This window comes from Hemiscyllium ocellatum, chromosome 6 (assembly GCF_020745735.1).
Source record: "Hemiscyllium ocellatum isolate sHemOce1 chromosome 6, sHemOce1.pat.X.cur, whole genome shotgun sequence".
Classification (NCBI taxonomy): Eukaryota; Metazoa; Chordata; class Chondrichthyes; order Orectolobiformes; family Hemiscylliidae; genus Hemiscyllium; species Hemiscyllium ocellatum.
Genome location: NC_083406.1, coordinates 81,805,306 through 81,829,769, shown reverse-complemented (window position 1 = coordinate 81,829,769; position 24,464 = coordinate 81,805,306). Strand labels below are relative to the sequence as shown.

The 24,464-nt window shown below is 40.3% G+C and overlaps 1 protein-coding gene across 5 annotated transcripts in view; it reads left to right on the top strand.

Annotated features, from left to right (window-relative positions):
- The window catches only part of xpo4 (exportin 4), a 245,986-nt gene that overhangs the window by 7,251 nt on the left and 214,271 nt on the right, over nt 1-24,464 (top strand). For 3 of the 5 annotated variants that reach the window (XM_060826076.1, XM_060826077.1, XM_060826081.1), the window contains exon 2: nt 9,897-10,387. In XM_060826076.1, the coding sequence (XP_060682059.1) occupies nt 10,049-10,387 (339 nt within the window). In that variant the 5' untranslated portion in view covers nt 9,897-10,048. Of the gene's footprint in view, nt 1-6,340; nt 6,382-9,896; nt 10,388-18,027; nt 18,099-24,464 lie in introns of those variants that run through there. The other 2 variants (XM_060826078.1, XM_060826079.1) reach the window with 2 other exon arrangements.

Below are 24,464 nucleotides of genomic sequence, written 5' to 3'. Positions count from 1 at the left end.
TCACCTATTCTTGTGTCACCCACAAACTTAGATTAGGAAAATGAATGTATTATAACTAAGTCATGAATATAAATTGTAAATAATTGCATTCCACCACTGATTCCTGTGTCACTCCACTGGCTGCATCCTAAAAATGTCCCATTATACCCCAATATCTGTCTTTTATTAGTTAGCAAATCTTTGATCCATGCTAATATAATACCTTCAGCACCATGGATTAACCTAAAGGATAGCACCTTATCAAATATCCTCTGAAAATCCAAGTATATTAAATCCATTGCTTCCCTCTTATCTATGATGTGGACTGGGGTGGACAAAGTCAGAAATCACACAACAACAGGCTATAGTCCAACAGATTTATTTGAAATCATAAACTTTTGGAGCTTAGCCCCTTCGTCAGGTGAAGCGAGAGGGAAGCACACAGAATTTATGGGCAGAGAGATCAAAAGATGAGTGGAGTGTTGAACACCTCTGCAGGTGACCAAGTGTGTTAGATGGTGTGAGTAAAGTAGTGAAAGAACAACTGAAGGGATGACCTATAATCCGACTAAATGGGGCAGAGAGGTAAGTACAGAAAATTAAAAATAAGATGGTGCTGGACACAAACCAAATGACTGGAATAACAAAAACAGAAGCTGCTGGAAAAGCCCAGCAGGTCTGGTAGCATCTGTGAAGAAAAACCAGAGGAAGGGTCACCAGTCCTGAAATGTTAACTCTGATTTTTCTTCATGGATGCTTCCAGATCTGCTGAGCAACCCCAGCAACTCCTGCCCCTGCTCCTGATTCACAGCATCCACTGTTCTTTCAGTTTGTATTTGACTGGAATAGCATGATAGTTACAAGGGTCGCATGCTGAGGGTTGAACCAAACTAATAAGTTATCCAAAACCAAACAAACTAATTAAGGTAGAGAGATCATAAAAGTTTATCAGTGGTGTCAAAACAGGTAAGTAAGGAAGAGTTTACAGATACAAAACAGTATGGTAGGGTCATAAGTAGTGCAGTGTGAACCTAAGATTGTGGTTGAGGCCATCTTCATGGGTACGGAACTTGGCTATAAGTTTCTGCTCGGCGATCCTACGTTGTCATGTATCTCAAAGGCCACCTTGGAGGACGCTTAAGTATGGAAGCTGAATGTCCATGACAGCTGAAGTGTTCCCCGATTGGGAGGAACATACCTGTCTGGTGATTGTTGTGAGGTGTCCATTCATCTGTTGTCGTAGCATTTGCATGGTCTTGCCAACACACCATGTCTCGGGGTATCCTTGCCTTCCGCAAATGGGATAGACAACATTTACTTAGTCACATGAGTATCTGCAGTATCTGATGGGTGATGTTTCCTTGTGTGATGGTAGTATCCATGCAGATTATCTAACATGTCATGCAGAGTGGAAGGATTTTGTGGTGTTGTGGTCGATGTTCTTCTGAAGGCTAGGTAGTTTGCTGCAAATGTCTAAGCATCCTGGAAGGCAGCCTTATGCAACAATGCAGAATTGGCGAGCAGAAACTGATAGCAAGTTTCATATCCAGGAAGATGGCCTCAACTATGATCTTGGGTTCATGTTGCACTACATGTGACCCCACCACACTTCTGTATTTCTAAAATCTTCTTTACTGTCCTGTTTTGACACCATCTTGATAACTTGTTATGATCTCTCTACCTTAATTTAGTTTATACAGTTTTGCATAACTTATTACTTCAGTTAGACTCTTGGCATGAGACACGTATACCTATCATGTTATTCCAGTCAAATAAAAACCTAAAGAGCAACAGATGCTGTGAATCAGGAGCAGGGACGGGTTGCTGGGCATGCTCAGCAGGTCTGGTGGCATGTGCGAAGAAAAATCAGAGTTAATATTTCGCAACCGATGACCCTTCCTCTGGCTTTTCTTCAGATGCTGCTGGAGCTGCTGGGCTTTTCCAGCAGCTTCTGTTTTTGTTCCATGTTATTCTAGTCATTTGGTTTGTCTCCAGCACCATTATATTTTTTAATTTTTTTTGTCTGCTTCATTTTAGTCGGATTATAGATCATCCCTCCACTTATTATTCAGCTATTGATAATTTACTTACATGCTCTGACACCCTTGGTCACCTGCAGAGAATTATTATTCAACACTCCACTCACACCATTTGTATGATCTTTTGATCTCTGTACCCAAAAACTGTTTGTTCTGTGTGCTTCCCTCTCACTTCACCTGACAAAGGGGCTCTGCTCCAAAAGCTTGTGATTTCAAACAAACTTGTTGGACTATAATCTGGTATCATGTGATTTCTGACTTTGTCCCTTTTATCTATCCAGCTTGTTAGCTCTTCAAAGAATTATGGAAAATTTTGTCTGATATGACTTCCCGTTCATAAAGCCTGACTCTGCTTGATCATATAAATGATGTGCTATTGGATCCTTTATAATAGACCCTAACATTTTCCTAATCATAGACTATAAGATAACTGGTCTATAGTTACCTGTTTTTTTGTCTCCTCTTTTTAGACAAAGGTGTTACATTGGCAATTTTCCGATCTTCTTTTCCAGAATCTAAGGATTTCTAGAAGGTTATTACCAGCACGTAATCATTTCTAGCTACTTCCTTTAATATCCAAAGATAGTAAGTCCATTAGATTCCCTGGCATGCTTTGCTAGTGATAATAGTTGTGATTTTTTTTTCCCTTTTTTTGCCTCTTGACTATTTAGTAATTTTGGGATGCTATTAGTTTTTCTACTGTGAAGGTTGTTTCAAAGTATTTATTCCCACTCCTCCACCATGGTCTGGTTCCCCTTTATTATTTCCCCAGCCTCATTCTCTAAGGTGCCTATCCTCACTTTAACTTCTCTGTCCCTTTTTATACATTTAAAGAAACTCTTGCTGTGTGTCTTGATATTATTTATTACTTGGAGCAGAGAAAATCTAGGTGGAACTTGATAGAGGTGTATAAGGTTGAGGGGCATGGGCAGAGTGAATAAAAAGCAGCTGTTCCCCTCTGTTGAAGGGTCAGTAATAAGGAGGCATAACTTTAAAGTGAAGGGCAGGAGATTTAGAGGGGAATCTGAAGAAAACATTTTCACCCAGAGGGTGGTGCTGGTCTGGAATGCACTGTCTGCGAGGGTAATTGGTACAGGAAACCTCACAACGTTTTAAAAAGTACTTGGATGAGCACTTGAAATGCCACAATCTTCAAGGCCATGGGTCTTGTGTGGGAAATTGGGACTAGTGTAGGTAAGAATGTATTTTTGGCAGTGCAGACTTAATGATCTAAAGGGCCTCTTTTGTACTGTATGAGGCTATTTACAAGTTTACCCTCAGTTTATTTTTGCCCTCTTTATTATACTTTTGCTGTATTTTTAGTTGTTGGTTTTTAAAACTTCCCAATCCTATAGTTTGCCACATTTGTATTTCTTTTCAATTTGATATCAGTCCTTAACTTCCTTGGATAATGATGGTTGGCTTATTCCTTTCCACAAATCCACACGATAGTGTCTTTGCTGTGAGCCTTGAACTAATTTCTTAAACGTCTGCAATTATTCCTCAACCATCTTTGCTGCTGAATGCCTTCTGCAGTTCATTCCAGTCAGCGTTGCCCTCATTTTTTTGGAATTAACTGATTGGTTTCTAGACCATTATTATTGAGATACAATATTGAGGATACTTCAAAATCTTCAATGTGAATGTTTTGAAATAGCTTTAGACAAGTATGTCAAAATATACATTCCAAAATGTTCTTGGAATATCAGAATTTTGAGTCTTTTTTTTCCCTGTAACCCTTAGATTCATAGATGTATATTGAATCAACAAAAGAGGAAATAAATAAATGCAATCTAATGATTATTTGTTTGTTCAGCAATTTCGAATGTAATTTTTCTATTGTCATAAAATACAGTGTCACAGTTGCACAAAAGAAATGGAAGATAAGGTGTCTGCCTGGGACCCTCCAACCACATGGGATCAATGTTGATTTCACCAGTTCCCTGATCTCCCCACCCCACCCCTTATCCCAGATCCAACCCTCCAACTCAGCACTGCCCTACTGAACTGTCCTACCTGTCCATCTTCCTTCCCGTCCATCTTCCTTCCCACCTATCCGCTCCACCCTCCACTCCGACCTATCACCATCAACCCTCCCCTCCATCTACATATTGTGTTTCCAGCTAACTTTGGCCCCAGCCCTAGCCACCTCCCATTTATCTTCTCAGACCCCTCACCCCCCCACACCCAAAATCCTGCTGAAGAGCTTATGCTCGAAATGTCAACTCTCTCTCTCTCCTCGGATGATGCCTGACTGGCTGTGATTATCCAGCACCATACTTTTTAATCCTGATCTCCAGCATCTTCAGTCCTCACTTTCTCCCAGTAGTGCAAGAGTCCCCCTAAAGTTCTATCCACATAAGTATTTTCCATTTTGCAAACTAATGACAGCATTAGTTCCTCAGCGAAGTGCAGTCAGAACCATGTCTATTACCACTAGTAACTCAGTTGTTCAAAAGAGATGAAAAAGGAGAAGGTAGAAGTAATAATGACAGGGGAACAGATAGGTTTTTTTTGTGACCAGAAATGTGACTCCATGATGGAATATTTCCTCCCTGGTCAAAATTGTCATCGAGCAGCTGTAGGACATTTGTTCTGTAGAGGGTGAACATTCGGAGCTCATAGTCCATGTTGGTATCAAGGACTTGGGATGTGGTCTTGCGACCAGAATTTAGGGAGTCAGGTAGAAATTTAGGAAGCAGGATCTCCCTTCATTGTGCTTCAGAAGAATGAGAGGTGACCTTATTGAAACATACAAGATTTTAAGGGGGATTTAAAAAGTGGATGCTGAAAGGCTGTTTTCTCCTTGTGAGAGAGTCTAGGACCAGAGGGCATAATCTTACTGTAAGAGTTGTAGAGTTTGGACAGAAATGAGGAATTTCTTCCTTGATGATGAAGAAACTATAGAATTGTTACAGAGGCTGTGGACGCCGGGTTGTTAAGGATATTTTAAAGGTTGAGTTAGACAGATTTTTAATAAGTAAAGGAATCAAAGATTATGGGGAAATGCAGAAAAGTGGAGTTGAGGATTATCAGATTAGCCATGATCTCATTGAATGGCAGAACAGATCTGAATGGGCCAAATGGTTTACTGCTGCTCCTATTTCATATGGTCAAATGTGGTAATCGGTGGATTACTCCCAGTGCCATGTGAAAATAAGAATGTATATACTAGATTAAGACAGATGACCTTGTGCCTGGAAAGATGGTGCTAGATGCTGGGCATTGGATTTCTGGGACGAGCTCTAGGGAAAATAGCACCTGAACAAGCCAACATGTGCACCTGAACAGCAGGCATGAGTTTCTTGGGGAGACTTTGGTTAATGCTGTAGAGAGGTATTTAAACAACTTTATGAAGAAAGTCTTTTATACAAGAATACCATTGTTGACAAAATACATGGAAAGACAGTTAGCACTAATATTGCAAGGCAGAATATAATGAAGTCCATATTAGGGTTACTACGCGACTCTGTGAATGCAAGGAGTATAACAAATAAGACTGGGAATTACAGGTGCAGATTGTCATGTGGATATAGGTTATGGTGATTACCGAGATCTGGCTCAAGGAAGACTAGAACGTATTGTTAAATATTTCTGTGTACAAGATGTTCACAGGAAAGGCTGAAACAGGAAAAACAGGAAAGAAATGAGGGACAGAATATTGATGTAAGAAAGCAGTGGAGTACTGGAGAAAGAGGATATCAGAATCCATTTTGCTCAAGCTAAGGAACAAAGCAGGTGCAATTACATGGCTCAGTGTAGCCTATAGATCTCCAAGTAGTAAGAAGGATGTAGAAGGACGGATAAGTTCTTTTTCTTGAGGTTCTTACACACTTGATGCAACTGCAGCACACCAACTTTTGTGAATGAGCAACCAAATTTATTAAACACAGTACAATACACGCTTTGGAGATACTTTGAACACTCCTCGCCATTCTTACGAATCGTGTCCAGGGGTCTCTGTCTGACGGAACCTTTAAAACACACCTTGCAGGACTTACGGGGTCGTGGCAAATGCTCTCTCTGAACAAAGGAAACAATCCTTTTTATACAAAATGTTTACATCACAGTTAGTAACGCTGACAAGACAACTCCCAGTCACTCCCTCACAGTCACATGCCACTCAAGGTAAAAGTGACCACCTCACCTCCAGAAACAATATAATGCAAATCATCCCTTAATGGCTAGATGTGGTGTGAATTGTATTCTGTCTAAACTACAGAAAGTAGTTGGAACTCCAACTATGAATGTTCTTATTGATTTCTAGATGAAAATGTAAATCATTCCTGAATGGCAAGGAAATGGCCACAGAAACCTCCTACAGACGCACCACCTTACCCCTGGGATATTCAATTTCTTGCAGGTCAGCAGAGCAAATTAACTCTTTAATATCACAGGACAAGACTGCAGGGAAATTAGAGATAGCCACATTAGAGACTAGTTTATAATAGAGGACTTACACCAGCAATATCCCATACAATATTTAGGTAAGTAAAGGGGCAGTAAGAGACAAATGTTCATGGATCATGTTCAAGAGAATTTCCAACCTCAGTCTGTATCCAGACCAACAAAAGAGATGCATTGTTGGACTTGGCTTTTGGCAATGAGGTGGGCCAAGTGGAGTAAGTGTCAGTGGAAGAACACTGAGAAAATAGTGGTAATTGTCATTCTCCCAAATCATTCTAAAGCTTACAATGGTCAGTTCAGAGTAAGAAAAAATAATCAGCAGAGAGAGTGAACTTCAGAGGTGCAAGAATGGAACTGGGCATGAAAGATTGGTAGGAAAAACCATAATGGAGCACTGGGCTACTTCTTTAAAAATGAGGTGGTTCAGATACAATCAAAGTATATTCTCTCAAGGGAAAGGTAAGACCAAAAAAATCCAGAGCTCCATGGATGACAAAGGAGAAGAAATAAAGAAGAAAAGTGTGCTTGTGACGTGTGGGAATACAATTGAGAACCAAAAGGATTTGGCTGGCAAGTGAAAAAAGAAATAGAGGAGAGAAGAGAAATTGAGACAGAAATTGAGACAACTGAGACAACATAGGTATATAAACAGCAAAGAGAGGTAAAAGGAAGAGTAAGGCTAATGAGGACCCAAAAAGAAGATTTGCACATGGAAGCAAGGGCTATGGTTGAAGTATTAAATGAAAAACTTTGCGTCTGCCTTGTCTGCATCAAGGAGTTAGATGCTACCCAGGCTATGGTGATAGAGGAGGAAACTCTGTCACTATAAAGGTTCAAATTGATGAGCATGAAGTGTTGGATAGATCATTGTTTTCTAAATCAGGACTGGGTTAGATGCACCCAAGGAAATTACAATCCAACTACAATCTTTTGGTTTTCTTTAGATTCTGGGTGTGCCAGAAGACTGTAGAATTGCAAACATCACACCCTTGTTTAAATAAAATGTAAGGATAAGCCCAGCAATTACAGACAAGTCAGTTTAACTTCTTTGATGGCAGTGAAGCTTCTAACAACAATTATTCGGTATAGAGTTAATAGTCACATGAAAAATGGTGAATGATTAGGTAAAGGGAGAAAGTGAGGACTGCAGATGCTGGAGATCAGAGCTGAAAAATGTGTTGCTGGAAAAGCGCAGCAGGTCAGGCAGCATCCAAGGAGCAGGAGAATAGACATTTTAGGCATAAGCCCTTTTAGGAATTATTAGGTAAAGCCAGGATTTCTAAAGAAGAAATTGCATTAAACTAACTTGCTGGAGGTTTTTTTTTGAAGAGGTAATGGGGATGGTTGCTGAGGGTAATGCTATTGATTTGGCGTACGTGGAATTCCAGAAGACGCTCAATTCAATGCTACACGATAGATATAGAAAACAGGGAGTGGGATAATAGGGTCCTTCTCATGATCGCAGCCGGTGACAAAGTGGTGTTCCACAAGGTTTGGTGTTGGGACCACAACTTTTCATTTTATACAATAAGGATCTAGATGAAAGAATCCAGGGCGTTCTGGCTAGGTTTGCAGACAATACAAGGATAGGTAAAGGGACAGGTAGTATTGAGATAGGGAGGCTGCAAAGGATTTGTACGGGTTAGGAGGGTGGGCAAAGATGTGGCAGATTAAGTGCAATGTGGGAAAGTGTGACATCTTAACTTTGGTAGGAAGAATAGAGGCATGACTATTTCCTAAATGGGGAGAAAGGTTTGAAGTTTGAAATGCAAAGAGACTTGGGAGTTCTAGTCCAGGAGTCTCAAGATAAACTTGCAGGTTGAGTCAGTAGTTAGGAATGCAAATGTAATGATGGCATTTATTTAGAGAGGACTTGAATATTAAAGCAGGGATTATACTTGTGAGGCTCTGTAAGGCTCAGGTCAGAGCACATTTGGAGTATTGTGCACAGTTTTGGGCCCCATATCTCAGGAAGGATGTACTGGCCTGGGGTGTATTCAGATGAGGTTCGCAAGAATGCTGCCAGGAATGAAAAGATTAACGTACGAGAAACATTTGAAGACTCTGGGTCTATAGTTGACAGACTTTAGAAGGATGTGGGGGGATCAAATTGAAATGTACAGAATAATGAATGGCCTGGACAGAGTGGGTTTTGGGAAGATATTTCCATTGGTAGGAGAGACTAGGACCCAAGGGGACAGCCTCCGAGAAAAGGGAAGACCTTTTTAGAATGGAGAGAGAAACCTTTCAAGCCAGAGAGTGGTGAATCTATGGAATTCATTGCCACAGGTCATTGAGTATATTTAAGACTGAGATAGATAGGTTCTTGAGAATAAAGGGAATCAAGGCTTACCGGGAAAAAGCAGGAGAATGGAGTTGGAAAACTTATCAGCCATGATTGAATGGTGGAGCAAACTCTGGGCCGAATGGTCTAATTTCTGCTCCTACATCTTATGGTCTTAAACATGTTATTGTGCATGGAATAAAAAGGAAAGTAATAATTTAGGTATTGAATTGCCTAATAGTTGATTTAATGTTTTTTGGGCTGGAATAAGTTTTTTTTTTGTTGTGGAGTTTACCAAAGATTAGTATTGGGACTGTTGCTTTTCCAGATACATGTTAATAAGCTAGCTTTTGCTGGACAGGACTCTGTTTCAAAGTTTATGATACAAAATTTGGAAGTATTGTAAACTGTGGGGAGGACCCTATAAAACTTCATAAGGATATAGATAAGTTGGTGAAGTGAATAGATGAGTGGTAAGTGAAGCTTAATGAGAAGAAGCACAAGGTAATGCACATTTTAGGAAAAGCATGGACATATCAAATAACATAGAGAATATAATGCCTCAGGGGTGCAGGAACTGAGGAACCTCAGTGCATACGTGCTCAGATCATTGAAGGTAGCAGGACAGGTCAATTAATAATGCATCAGTATTCTAGGTCTAAAAGTGTGGCACTGGAAAATCACGACAGGTGAGGCAGCACCCGAGAAGCAGGAGAATCTGCATTTCAGGCATAAGCCCTTCATCAGGAATGTAGGGGGGGATGGGGGCTGAGGGATAAATGTGGGGGTGGGGCTGCGGGGAGGTAGCTGGGAAAGTGATAGGTAGATGCAGGTGGGGGAGTGACACGTTGAAGGGGAGGGTGGAAGGAATAGGTGGGAAGGAAGATGGATAGGGCGGGCAGTGCCGCGTTGGAGGGTTGGAACTGGTATGAGGTTGCTGTGTCTTCAGCTGCCAAGATTCTAAGCTTCAGAATTTCTTGCCTAAAATTCTCTTGATTTTTCTGCTTTTTCTTCCTTTACATTATTGTACATTTCAACTCTAGCTGTTTGGCCTAGTGTGTGATATCTAGCCCAATATCACCTTTATGAGCATTTTTATAACTCTGTATTGATGTACCTTAGGAAATGATGTAAATGTAAGTTTTTGTTTTTGTCGTCATCATTTTATTGTGACTTCTACATTTCAGATAAGGATGCCCATAAGAATGAAAGCAAAGCAGATTTTATGTTGAAACAAATTTAAGGACCACAAGCATCGATAAAAAGAAGGATTGAAAATCTTTGCAGTGCCTGAAAATCAAACACAGCTTATTTATGATAAACAAAAATTGGTTTTGTGATGAGGCCAAAGACCTTTCCAGCCACTTCATATACTGGAAACAGCCGCCAGAGACTGCAGGAAATTCGAGAGGGGTTGAAACAACCTCATAAGCCTTCAGGCCAGGCTTTAAATGTTGGCTCCAACAATGAAACCCCACTAGACCTGAAAGCCGTTGTTGCAAAGGATGCTACCAGACAACAGCAAATGCGACCTGTACCGAAATTTGGACCTTATCAGAAAGCTCTCCGAGAAATCAGAAACTCCCTGATGCCATTTGCAAATGAGTCTGGTTCATCTACTAGTGTTGAAGTAAATAGACAGATGTTACAAGAATTGGTAAATGCTGGATGTGATCAGGCAAGTCACCTAATTATTTTAATATTTTTGTTATTTGTCATTATTTTATAAGCTTGTGTGTCTTCAAGGTTTTGATTCCATCTTGGAAAAATACTGACCCCTACGTTTTCATGAGGTCAGCTCATGAGGTCATTCGTTAATGGCGTGCATTGGCTGTGATTGCAGTATGTAAAAAAGAATAGGGCAGGATTCAGAAGTGTTGGATCCCAGCCCAGGGTTTGACCTTCTATCAGAGTCGATCTGGGTGGAACTCCGAAATCACAAGCCATACGTGATGCTGACAGAGGGGGCATGGATAGGGGTAAATTAATTCTGACTGTACATTATGAAATCTGCCATGCAGTGCCCCTCATGCACACATTTGATTTTCTGTATTTTTAATTACTGTTTGCTAAGAGAAAACTGATGTATTATTGTTCCAGAAGTTCACGTGCACCAATATGAACCTTTCCCGATCATGAGGTTCTGGAATCCTGTCAGCTGCTTTTGATTTTTTTTATTGACAGTATTGTACATTACTCGAGGTCTCTTTTAGATTTCTTTTGTAATTGAAACAAGGTTTAAAAATTGGGCATGTTTGCTGATCCTTGAGTCCATCACAGTATGTTGGTTCCTTTTCTTTTCCTATTCCTAATTAACAATTATAGTTCAATTTGCTGTGCCTTCCTGTAGGTATTTTTGATATTTATTGAATTTGGGTTAAAATGTAAAATAACTACTATTAAAGATAAATTCAATACATATTTAATTATTTGATTGCAATGTGAAGATAATAATGACTTTTGCCTTACAGTAGCAAAAAATATATATTGTATTTTGTGAAAATACTCTTCATGTTGGTGTTTTTGTTTGGTTGAGCTGAGTGTAAAATACTTTTTTTTGAGAAATCTTTTGTACATTGTTCCTATATATCCATTCTTGCTCTGCTGGAGAGCAAATGGATTCATGCTATTGCACGACAGATTACTTGAAAAGTATTTTAAAGTCAAGCAAAGATAAATGACAAAGCTGCTCAAGTTTGAATTACAAAAGACAATCGCTTTGTCATAATTTGGAGGTGCCGGTGTTGGACTGGTGTGTACAAAGTTAAAAATCACAATACCAGGTTTTAGTCCAACAGGTTTATTTGGAAGCATTAGCTTTTGGAGCACTGCTCCTCCATCAGGTGGTTGTAGAGTATAAGATCGTAAGACAAAATTTGTAGCAAAAGTTTACAGTGTGATGTAGCTGAAATTATATATTGAAAAAGACCTGGATTGTTTGTTATTTCTCTCATCTTTTAGAATGGACATGTGGGTTTCAGTTCTTTCATATGTAAATTCCAGAACTTTCTTCAAGGTACAATCTCAAGTGAGCTTTTGCAATAGGTACCAAGCTGGCCCAGATAATGCATTGAAGGTATGAGGTGCCCTATATGAGGCTGTCTGTGCCCCAATATTCAGACTGATTCTCATCTTAAAAAAAGGGATTTACAGAATCTTACATGGATTCATGCAGTTTTTGAGCAAAATAAAATGTAATTCTGCAAGTACAAATTCACCCGACAAACTTTTATATCTGTGTGTGTGTGTGTGTGTGTGTGTGTGTGTGTGAATGAGTGTAAAGGGGTATCATTCTGTGGGAGTATATGTGAGCATATGACCGAGAGCTTGTGTAAGGGAGAGGGGGATAGAGTCTGCATGAGTATATGGGTCTGTAGGAATATGTGTGTGTGTTTTGTGCAATGAGGTCCCATGCAGTGTGACATTGAGGTCATCCCCATGGGTACCAAACTTGGCTGTCACCCTCTGTTTGACCACTTTGTGTTGTGCCTTTCCTGAAGTCTACCTTGGAGGATGGTTACCCAAAGGTCTGAGGTCTAATACACTCCTGTCTGACCCCAGTCAGAGAACACTTCAGCGGTCTGGGACATTTGACCTTGGACCATCGGGTGGCTATCCACCAAGGCGGACTTCAGGACAGGTAACAACGCAAAGTAGCTGAGCAGGGGCGGATTGTCAAGTTTGGTACCCGTGGGAATGACCTTAACCAGGACCTTGGATTCATGTCACACTACAGGTGACCCCACTGCACTGCAGTGCGCGCACACACATGCACACAGACACAGACACACAGAGAAAAATGCACTGACACCCACACACATGCTCCTACAGACCCATACTCACGCAGACCTTCTCCCATACACAAGCTCTCTCTCATACACTCACACCCACCATCACACTCACACACGCGCCCTCTCACACACTTCTACCCCTTCACACTCACACACATACACACACTCTCTCACAGACACTCCTACTCCTCACGGACACAAACACACATATAAGTTTGTGGATGAATTTGTACTTGCAGAATTACATTTTATTTTTCTCAAAACCTGCATGAATCCATGTAAGATTCTGTCAATCCCTTTTGTAGAAATAGAACATTGGGGAACAGGCAGACTTTAACCTGTTGGGCTATGACGTGGTGTTATGTGATTTTTTTTAAACTTTGTACAGATTAGGATAGTTCCCTTCCAAGTCACACACCATCAGATTGTGGTGTTCCTATGCATTGACTGCCCTTCTCATTCTAGATACTAGTGTCTGGCAGTCTGCTGTTGAAGGAATCTTGACAAGATACTCAAGTGTGTTTTGTTTTTTCCTTGGCACCTACTGCTGCAATGGTGGATGGATGAATGGTTAAGATGCTCAATGAAATGCCAGTCAAGCAGGCAGCTTTGACTTGGATAATGTTGAATATTTTGGATTGTATTGGAGCTATGCTAATAACAATATACAGAAAATATACCATCACTGCTGATCTGTGCCCAGTAGGTGGTGGATAATGTGATGAAATGAAAATAGCTGGCTTGAATTTGTGCAGGACAGGGCATACCTGAAGAATTTCCATTTTTTGCTGTGTAGATTTAGAGTTTTAATTGTGTTGGAGCAATTTTGCTCAGGATGTTGATAAATCTCAAGAGCATTATCCCATAGTCTGTGGCAAGGATGTTGTCAGACCTCTTAATCTATGCTGCATCTGTTGCCTTCAGTTGTTTCTTAAGGTCACATGGTTTGAATTAACTTGATTGAAGAATGGCATTAGTGATGCTAGGAATCTTTAGTGGTAGCTGAGTAACATATTCATTCAGCACTTCTGGCTGAAGGTGGTTGCAAATACTTCAACCTTGTTTTATGTAATGATGTACTGTGCTCTCTCATATCATTAAGAATGCAAATATCTGTGGAACCAACTCCTTAGTTGTTAAATTATCTATCACCATTTACAACTGGATATGGTAGGACAGGAGAGCTTTAATTCCTTGTTTTTGGGATGACTTCGCTTTGTTTGTCTTATATTGTGGAGAATTCCAGGCCCGTATCTACAAGAATATATCTATTCAAGATCCACTGTAGCATATTGAAGCATGAAAAGTTCTATTGTAATCCTTCGTAATGAATAGTCAAAATTTTTGATACCTTTTAAATAATATAGGAGAATTGTTTAAATATTATAGGAGTGCATAGAATGTCCAGTACAGAAACGGATCATTCAGCCCAACTGACCTGCCTCCTGACATGAACTGCCTCCTGTCAGTCTATGTCTGAGTTATCAACATAAGCAGATGAAGGACAAAGCAATATGTTGTTTAGCATGGATGCATTTTAAAGGGAAGCTATTTGACTCTGTTAGAGACAAAAGAAAGCTGCAGATGCTGGAATCCAAAGTAGACCGGCAGAGGCTGGAAGAACACAGCAAGCCAGGCAGCATCAGGAAGTGAGGAAGTTGATGTTTCAGGTGAAATCCTTCTTCAGGACTTCAGGAGTGTAGGTGAAGCTGCAGATAAAGGGATTTTGGGGACAGGGTTGTGAAGTGGGTATAGGACAGGTAGAGGGTACGACCTAGTTGGTCAATGGGGAGAATAATCCAGTTCGTGGCAGGGAGGAGTGGAAGGAATGGGGAGGGGTTGGGAAGGGAGGTTCTTTGAAATTGGAGAACTCAATGTCCCATTTCAAAGAACCTCCCTTCCCAACCCCTCCCCATCACTTCCACTGCTCCGGGCTGAAGACTGCCCAGGCGGAAGATGAGGTGTTGTTCCTCCAATTTGCAATTTGATTCATTGTGGCAATGGAGGAGGCCAAGGATAGTCGTGTCAGGAAGGGAGTGGGAAGAGAAATTAAAATGGACGATGACTGGGAGGTCCAGTCAACCCCTGCGGACCCGACTGAGATGCTCGACAAACTATTCCCTAAATTTACGTTCGTCTCCCTGATGTAGAGAAGACTACTCCGGGAGCACCTGATGCACTAAACTAGATTGGAAGAGAGGCAGATGAATCTCTGTCTCACCAGAGAGGACTGTTTGTGGCCCTGGATGGAGGTTAGGGGGTGGTGTACATGATCTCTATTCTCAGGTAAAATAATTTGTTAATTAATATCCAATTTGTTGGATATTGGTGACTATCTCATACTTTAGGCCTCTAGATTAGGTTCCCCTACAAGTATAAATACATTCTCTACCTACATGGGCGGCACGGTGGCACAGTAGTTAGCACTGTGACCTGGGTTCAATTCCCACCTTGGGCGACTGTGTGGAGTTTGCACATTCTCCCCGTATCTGAGTGGGTTTCCTCCGGGTGCTCCAGTTCCTCCCACAGTCCAAAAGATGTGCAGGTTAGGTGAATTGACTGTGATAAATTTTCCATAGTGTTAGATGTAGGGGAATGGGTCTGGGTGAGTTGGTCTTCAGAGGGTCGGTGTGGATTTGTTGGGCTGAAGGGCCTGTTTCCATACTGTGTAAGTATTCTAATCTACGTCGTATACTTTTTGAAAAATCTTCCATATGTTTTATCAGTAATTTTGGTATCATTCCAGCAATAACGATCTTTAAGGAGAATTTGCATCAACCTCCAATTCCTGAAAGAATTTTTCTCCCTCACATCTAGTGCTGTTTTCAAATACTTAATGGTTCACATTTTCATATTGGTAAAATGACTGTACAGTTTTATCACATGGTACATATAGGAACATAATTGACACATTTTAGGTTTGTTGCAAATAGCTTTTCACATGTACATAAACCTAATTTTTTTTGTGTGTGAAAATGTTGAGGTTGATGTTAGACTTTCTAAAACTGTTTTATTCTGACCTGCACAAACCCAATCCAATCTGCTGCTTCGTTAGCAACGAGCATTCTCTACGAGAGGTAGCAAACAGAATTAAATACTATCATATGCTGTATTCATAACTTTCTTTCTTTCAAATACTAATTCTGTTTTGTCCTTTGTATGATTTCATAATCTTAAAATGCAAAGTAATCTCCTTGCTATAATTCCAAAAACAGAATCTATTCTTTCCTACAATTTGTACTGCAAATCAAATACAGTCAAGGCAAGTAGCATAACAGTTGCGCTTAATCTTACCCAAATAAGTAACGTTTAATTCACTACAGTGTTTAGCAAAGTAACATTCAATCCCGTCTTTCAGCTGAGAAGTATTACCAGGGTCCTGCCTGCTCTCAAGTAGACACACAATTCCATGTCACTGTTAGAAGAAGAGAAGAGAAGATTTTCTCCATATCCTGACTAATATTTATCCACAGACCATCATCGTCATGTCATATAAATGATAAATTATGGACTTGCAATTAAAAAGAGTTAAAAATTTGTTTTAATACCTTCAGTCATCGTAGATTGACATGGTTTCATGAAAGGAAGAAGTTGATCTATAAAATTGCAATGAGCACCTGGCCACAGCTTGAGGCAGATTTGGGAAAATCAATGTGAAATAAACCAAATTGTCTGAATTGAAGTTAGCATTTTACCTGAAGACATTGAAACTAGTGAACTGAGTCAGGTATCAAGAAACTCTCACTTCCTGTTTTAATTTGCATTTGTATGATAAGTTACACATGTATATCATGAAAGGGTTTCCTGTAACTATCCGGTTTGGGAAGACAATTGAGCTAGACTTGGAATACAGAAATTTTCACGAGCTGCCTGACAAAGCAGAAGTCAGAAAGGAAAGTGGATTGGTAACATTCAAATTAGAAGATAATTTTTCTTTCTCCTTGTTTCTCTAAAGCTAGAAATGACGTGAAAATAACTAGAGCAATGTCCATTTATTGGAAACTCCAGATGCTATAATTCTGAGGAGACAAGACATCAACTAAACAGTCATGGTCTTAGAGTTCTTTTAAAATTAGAATTAGAACTGGAATTCTAACAGAGAAAAAAAATTATTCAAGTTTGTCAATTTAACACGAGTTGAGGGAAAGCAGTAAACCCTTCTTTATATCTTTTGTATAGTTGGCAAAGCAATTAAAGTTCCACATCCACATCCATCAAAGTTTTACCTGCACATCCTCTAATATCATTTATTGTATCCATTGCTCCCGATGCACTCTCCTCTACATTGGGGAGATTGGGCGACTCCTAGCAGAGCGCTTTAGGGAACATCTCCGGGACACCCGCACCAATCAACCACACCGCCCTGTGGCCCAACATTTCAACTCCCCCTCCCACTCTGTCGAGGACATGGAGGTCCTGGGCCTCCTTCACCGCCGCTCCCTCACCACCAGACGCCTGGAGGAAGAACGCCTCATCTTCCACCTCGGAACACTTCAACCCCAGGGCATCAATGTGGACTTCAACAGTTTCTTCATTTCCCCTTCCCCCACCTCACCCTAGTTCCAAACTTCCAGCTCAGCACTGTCCCCATGACTTGTCCGGACTTGTCCTACCTGCCTATCTCCTTTTCCACCTATCCACTCCACCCTCTCCTCACTGACCTATCACCTTCATCCCCTCCCCCACTCACCCATTGTACTCTATGCTACTGTCTCCCCACCCCCACCCTCCTCTAGCTTATCTCTCCACGCTTCAGGCTCACTGCCTTTATTCCTGATGAAGGGCTTTTGCCCGAAACGTCGATTTCGCTGCACTTTGGATGCTGCCTGAACTGCTGTGCTCTTCCAGCACCACTGATCCAGAAAGCAATTAAATTAGCCAATTGAAAAAAGGGGCACTGCTGTGGACGAAGTTCAAAACCTCAATATGCTTTCCATTCTGATGTATGCAGAGGAACTGTTTAGCAGCCATTCTATCTGACAACTGAATTAATGCACCAACCCATAAACTCAAAGAGGTTCAAATCTGAAAATTGTCATAGACTAGAGAGAGATAAGGGCAAAGTAAATTCTGAGGTGAACTGAAATTGGGCACTGCATGCATTTCTCATGCATAGATTATTGATATCTACAATCTATATTTTGAAAGTGGTTGATTAATGTAATTGCCACTCTTGCTGCTCACAAGTAGAGCCAACATGCTCAAGGTAGAACAATAAACATTTATTCTACTCACTCCAGGTATAGCCAAAACGATATTTTCCAATTTTCTTGCACATGAAAGGTGGAGGGCATCACAGGTCGTGCTTGGCATGGTGCTTCATGTGCTCAGCCTGGTAATCGAGGAATGAACTGCCTGACTTATCATGATCGCTGGACTGATGACTCAATCTAAAGAACAGATGCTGGCCTACTCCCTGGACTGCAATAAAATGAAGACTCTCTAAACAGCCAATAATGTTCAATACCCTAGACTGAGATAGAACACAACCCTTGACTGCAGCAGCAGGATCCCAAATGATGGCAGGTGCCCAGATTTAACTACTCCCTGACTTGGAGACCTAGTCATTTGATTGAAGGACATTTGCATGTTTGCTGGGTAAGTAGCTGGCACATGCATAAGTACTTTCAAAAAACAAATTAAGATATCACAAATCAGTATTCTGTAAAGAAGGTTACCTCAGTGTACAATGAGATCTTGATCAGATGGGCCAACGGGCCAAGGAGTGGCAGGTGGAGTTAGTTTAATTTAGATATATGTGAGGTGCTGCATTTTTGGAAAGGCAAACCAGGGCAGGACTTATACACTTAATGGCAAGGTCCTGGGGAGTGTTCCTGAACAAAGAGACTTTGAAGTGCAGGTTCGTAGTTCCTTGAAAATGGAGTCACAGATAGATAGGATAGTGAAGAATGTGTTTGATCTGTTTGCCTTTATTGGTCAGTGTAAATATATCCATAAAGATTAAAGTAATTAGCGATTTTTGAGAAGATTTGTAGCTCAGGTTGATGATAAGTCTGTAAGTTAGTTCGCTGAACTTGAAGATTTATTTTCAAATGTTTTGTCACCATACTGGGTAATATCAGTGAGAGTCTCTGGTGAAGCGCTGGTGGTATGTCCCACCTCTTTATTTATAGGTCTTGGTTTCCTAAGGTGGGTGATGTCATTTCCAGTTTTTTTTATTGGGAAAGTAGAGAGGATCTAAGCCGATGTGTTTATTGGTGGAGTTCTGGTTACAATGCCATGCTTCTAAGAATTCTCATGCGTGTCTTTGTTTCGCTTGTCCTAGGATGTGTGTGTTGTCCTAGTCAAAGTGGTGTCCTTCTCTCTCTGTATGTATGGAAACTAGTGAGAGTGAGATTAAAGTAGTGAAGTTGAATCCTGACAATTCAGTTGACAAAGTGTTTGGTTGACACAAGATGATCAAGTAACGGTCTATATCAAGTAATGGTCTACATTTAACATTCTTGCTGCGATGCTAATTTAATGAATTGACACCTACAGAGTATTCTGCTTCATATTTGGATCAAAGGTTTCTAAATCTCCATACTGATAAATTGTCTCTGTGAAGAATATGTAAGTTTTCAGCAGTGTGAAAATGATTTTGGCATTGGATTATCGCTGCGTTAAGAAGATGTGTATGCTTTGTCTAACAATACTCACTTCCTATTTTGTCACAGACACAGCAATATCCAAGTATAAGTATTTCCTAAAGGTTTGACTTATTAGTTAAGAATTATCCAGCAGTGCTTCCATTCTGGCATTTTGAATGATTTCTTCATATAAATTGTGTTTACATCACACCGTCTGTGGAAGGTATTTCTTCCAAACAGGAGTACTCCAAGGAAATTCCTGGTAAATGTTTTTAAAAATACACATTTGTAAAATGAAGATGTATTTTTGAAAAAAGGTTGATGTGGTGTTGAAAAATTGATATTCTGTGAATGTAATTCCATCAGGACCAAAAAATTAATTTTCTGCCCAAAGTTTGGACATAATATTTTGTTGGGTAAACAGGATGGAGTATAAAGTAATGCATTCACATGGACAATTGCCCAAGGAGCTTGCTTTGTGGCAAGTAAGATCCAAACTGTAGACTAAACTTCCCTTATTTTCTAGGCAATTAATTGCTATAAATTTCCAAAAGAAATTTCAAATGTGTGTTAAAATCTAGAATGAGGTGCTTGTAAGTTTGGTAGAAATAAATTTTATCCCTTTCAAAAATAAATTAGATAATTTATTTTCATTTTGACTAATGGTAGACAGGGCCAGCATAGAGTCATAGACGTGTACAGCACGGAAACAGACCCTTTGGTCCAACACGTCCATGCCGACCAGATATCCCAACCCAATCTAGTCCCACCTGCTAGCACCCGGGCCATATCCCTCCATACCTTTCCAATTCATATACCCATCCAGATGCCTTTTAAATGTTGCAATTGTACTAGCCTCCACCACTACCTCTGGCAGCCCATTCTACACATGCACCACCCTCTGCATGAAAATGTTGCCCCTTAGATCACTTTTATATCTTTCCCCTCTCACCCTACTCCTATGTCCTCTAATTCTGGACTCCCCCCACCCCAGGGAAAAAGAACTTGTCTATTTACCCTATCCATGCCCCTCATGATTTTATAAACCCCTACAAGGTCACCGCTCAGCCTCAGACACTACAGGGAAAACAGCCCTAGCGTATTTAACCTCTCTCTCTAGTTCAAATCCTGCAACCCTGGCAACATCCTTGTAAATCTTTTCTGAATCCTTTCAAGTTTCACAACATCCTTTCGATAGGAAGGAGACCAGAATTGCATGCAACACTCCAAAAGTGGCCAACCCAATGTCCTGTACAGCCACAACATGACCTCCCGGCTCCTGTACTCAGTACTCTGACCAATAAAGGAAAGCATACAAATGTCTTCTTCACTACCCTATCTACCTGTGACTATACTTTTAAGGAGCTATGAACCTAAACTCCAAGATCTTTTTGTTCAACAACACTATCCAGGACCTTACCATTAAGTGTATAAGTCCTACTAAGATTTGCTTTCCCAAAGTGCAGCACCTCACGTTTATCTAAATTAAACTCCATCTGCCACTCCTCAGCCCATTGGCCCATCTGATCAACATCCCATTGTAATCTGAGGTAAGTGTCTTTGCTGTCCACCATACCTCTAATTTTGGTGTCATCAGCAAACTTACTAACTATACCTCTTAAGCTCATATCCAACTCATTTATATAAATGACAAAAAGTAGTGGACCCAGCACCGATCCTTGTGACACTCCACTGGTCACAGGCCTCCAGTCTGAAAAAAAACAAGCCTCCACCACCACCTTCTGTCTTCTACCTTTGAGCCAGTTCTGTATTCAAATGGCTAGTTCTCCCTGCAATACATGAGATCTAACCTTGCTAACCAATTTCCCATGTGACGACCATTATTGGAAGGTAATCTATCTTAGTGGTTTTTCAGGCCATTTCACAGGGCAATTTCAACCATATTTTGCGTGGATTTTAAGTCGCATTTAGGCTGGATCTAGATAAAGATAGCTTGCTTCCCTAAGGGACATTAGTGAATCAGTTCAGCTTTTCCAACAATCTTGTAGCTTCATGATCACCATTACTGATATTTTTATTTTTCAAAAATATACTTTATTCATAAAAAATCTGTACTTATATACATAGTCACAAATGCAGTTCAATTCTGTATGGTGGCATATCAAGGAAACAAACGTTGGAGATTGATAAGTATGTAACGTAGCTCACTGAGCTTCAAGTTTTGTTTTCAGATGTTTCATCACCATACTAGGTAACATGGTCAGTGAGAGTATCTGAAGTGCTGATGATATGCCCTGCCTCTCTCTTTACATTTTCCTTCCCTTGGGGAAAAAGAGAACCGGACATGACATCGCCCACCTTAAGAAATCAAGACCTATAAATAGAAGTGGGGACATACCACCAGCGCTTCATCGGAGACTCTCACTGAGGCTGTTACTTAGATTGGTACGAAACACCTGAAAACAAATCTTCAAGCTCAGTAAACTAACCTACATACTTATCATCAACCTGAGCTACAAATCTTGTCAAAAATTGAAGTCTATCCAAACAAACCAGACATGTCTTGCTTTGAACCGGACTATATTTCATTAGCATTTGAGGCAACTGGAGGGTCTGTTAACTGAACTGACCACCATTTAACTTCAGCAGGAAGACCTCAGACAGTGGTTTTTCTCCACTGCGCCTTAGCGGCAGCTGTCCCAAGTTTTAGTGCAATTGAATTCAGTTCGCAAGTTACCATGGTGGGATTTGAATGCTTCTCTCCAGATTAGAAGCCCATGCTTTATTATTACTAATTCAGTAAAATAACTTGAAGTGGGGAAAATAATGCAAAGCTGTGCAGAAAACCAGAGAGGTGGGACTAGTTCGGTAGCACTTTCAAAGAGCTGGGATAGGAATGATGGGTCAAATATCTTCTTTTGGTGTCACATCATTCTGTGATATAGAAGTAGAAGTCAGTGGAATGTGAATCAGATAGATCCTATAATGGGTGAGCTGCCCTACCAAATTACAGCCCTGGCAGTGAAAATGAGAATTTACCCTACCATGCTTTGTTGACTTACTATATACTTCTATGATTTTCTTTTAAATAGCAGCACTTGAATCTTGGAAGGCCTATGTACCAATCCTCAATTCTTGATCCTGTATAACAAATAACATTATTACAAACACATTTTGAATTGCCTTGGAGGTTGTTTTTGAGAAGCAACCAAACAAAATAATTTTGATTGCAACATATATGAGCTACATAACTGCAATTTACTTGGAATGTGTTCAACTATTGCTGAACAAGAAAATGTGTAAATAAATCAGAGGCTAGAATGTAAATACAACAGCTGGAATTCTCAGATTTTGTTATGCGGCCAAGAGCGTTTTAAAATTCTTATTCTGTTATACATATCGCTAGATGGTCATTTTAAAAAGTTCATTTTTAAAAAAAGTGTCATTTCACTGTTTCCACCCCCCACCCCTCCCTCCCCAAAGGCTCCAGCTCAATAAAAAAATTGAAGATTTTGGGAGAAGGTTTGTAGCTCAGGTGCTCGTTGTTGTGGTTCTGTTCGCCGAGCTGGGAATTTGTGTTGCAGACGTTTCGTCTCCCGTCTAGGTGACATCCTCAGTGCTTGGGAGCCTTCTGTGAAGCGCTTCTGTGATGTTTCCTCTGGCATTTATAGTGAGTTGCATCTGCCACTTCAGGTTGTCAGTTCCAGCTGTCCGCTGCGGTGGCCGGTATATTGGGTCCAGGTCGATGTGCTTATTGATTGAATCTGTGGATGAGTACCATGCCTCTAGGAATTCCCTGGCTGTTCTCTGTTTGGCTTGTCCTATAATAGTAGTGTTGTCCCAGTCGAACTCATGTTGCTTGTTACGTGAGTGTGTGGCTACCAAGGATAGCTGGTCATGCCACAACCCAAAGGACTAGCCACACTACCATACATCAAAAACTTCTGCACTGACAGCCAGACTACTGCGACCACTAGGACTCATAACAGCACAGAAACCAACAGCCACTCTCAGACAACAACTCACCAGGACAAAGGACCCGATATCCAGCATGAACAAAACCAATGTAGCATACAAAATCCCATGCAAGGACTGCACAAAACACTACATAGCACAAACAGGAAGACAGTTAACGATCCGCATCCATGAACACTAACTATCCACGAAACGACATGACCAGCTATCCTTGGTAGCCACACACTCCGATGACAAGCAACAGGAGTTCGACTGGGACAACACTACTATTATAGGACAAGCCGAACAGAGAACAGCCAGGGAATTCCTTGAGGCATGGCACTCATCCACAGATTCAATCAATAAGCCATGATCTTATTGAATGGCAGAAAGGCTCGAAGGACCAGATGGCCTACTTCTGCTCCTATTTTTTATGTTCTTATGTTATAATAAAAAGGACACCACCTACAGACAGTCATCCATATAGCATTTTACAAATTCCTACTTTGGAAATAGAACCAGTCTGACTCCTTACTTATGGTCTGGGATACAGACAGACTCTGACCTCATATCTTTAATACATTTTCAGAGCTGAGATGTCACTTTTTAAATATAAAACCCTAAGTTATCTCAAGAATGTGCCTTAAAAGCAGTTTCAGCATTTACATATTAATGAACTGAAACCTGCAACCCATTCTAAAAAATGAAAGATGTAACAGCTATCTAGGTTTAATTGCATCGCACTGTGATCTTTTGCTATAAACTCTGTGTCTTATGATCCTGCCCCACTAGTTACCTGATGAAGGAGCTGTGCTCTGAAAGCTAGTATTTCCAAATAAACCTGTTGGACTTAATTTTGATCACAGACTTCAACAACACTGATTACTTGCTTGTCAAATTTACACACCCAGTTATTACCCAATTAACCCGTAATATATACCATCCTCTTCCCTAGTTCTATGGGTCTCAGGCATCCCTCCCAGATTCTACAAATTGATAACATATTCCTTTTTTTATATTCAATGTTTGTGTGCGTCACATATAATAAAACAAAAAATATAAAATTACATTATACATTTTTCTCTCATAATACCTATTAAAGTTCCAAATGTCATTTTGCCAGTTTTCTAATAATTTATTTGAGATTGCTTCTTTTTTCATAAAACATTGCTATCCAGAAATTTCAATTTGGAGATTTCTCTGTTCTCCAGCATTTTTTTTAAACTGTAGTATTGATTCTCAGTCCTCCTTTTATTCACATGTTGCATTGGATACATGTTAACCCATAGTGACTTCTCATTGATATCGCACACGGTGGGCATTGCTACTGAATCCCTTTCTAGAATTTCTTCCAATAAATTCACCAATGAATGTGTCATATCTATCGAGAGTTTCTGCTGCTCGGGTAATTTTTACTCTTCAGGTCTTTTTTAGATTCTCAAGCCAAAGGGTAACATTT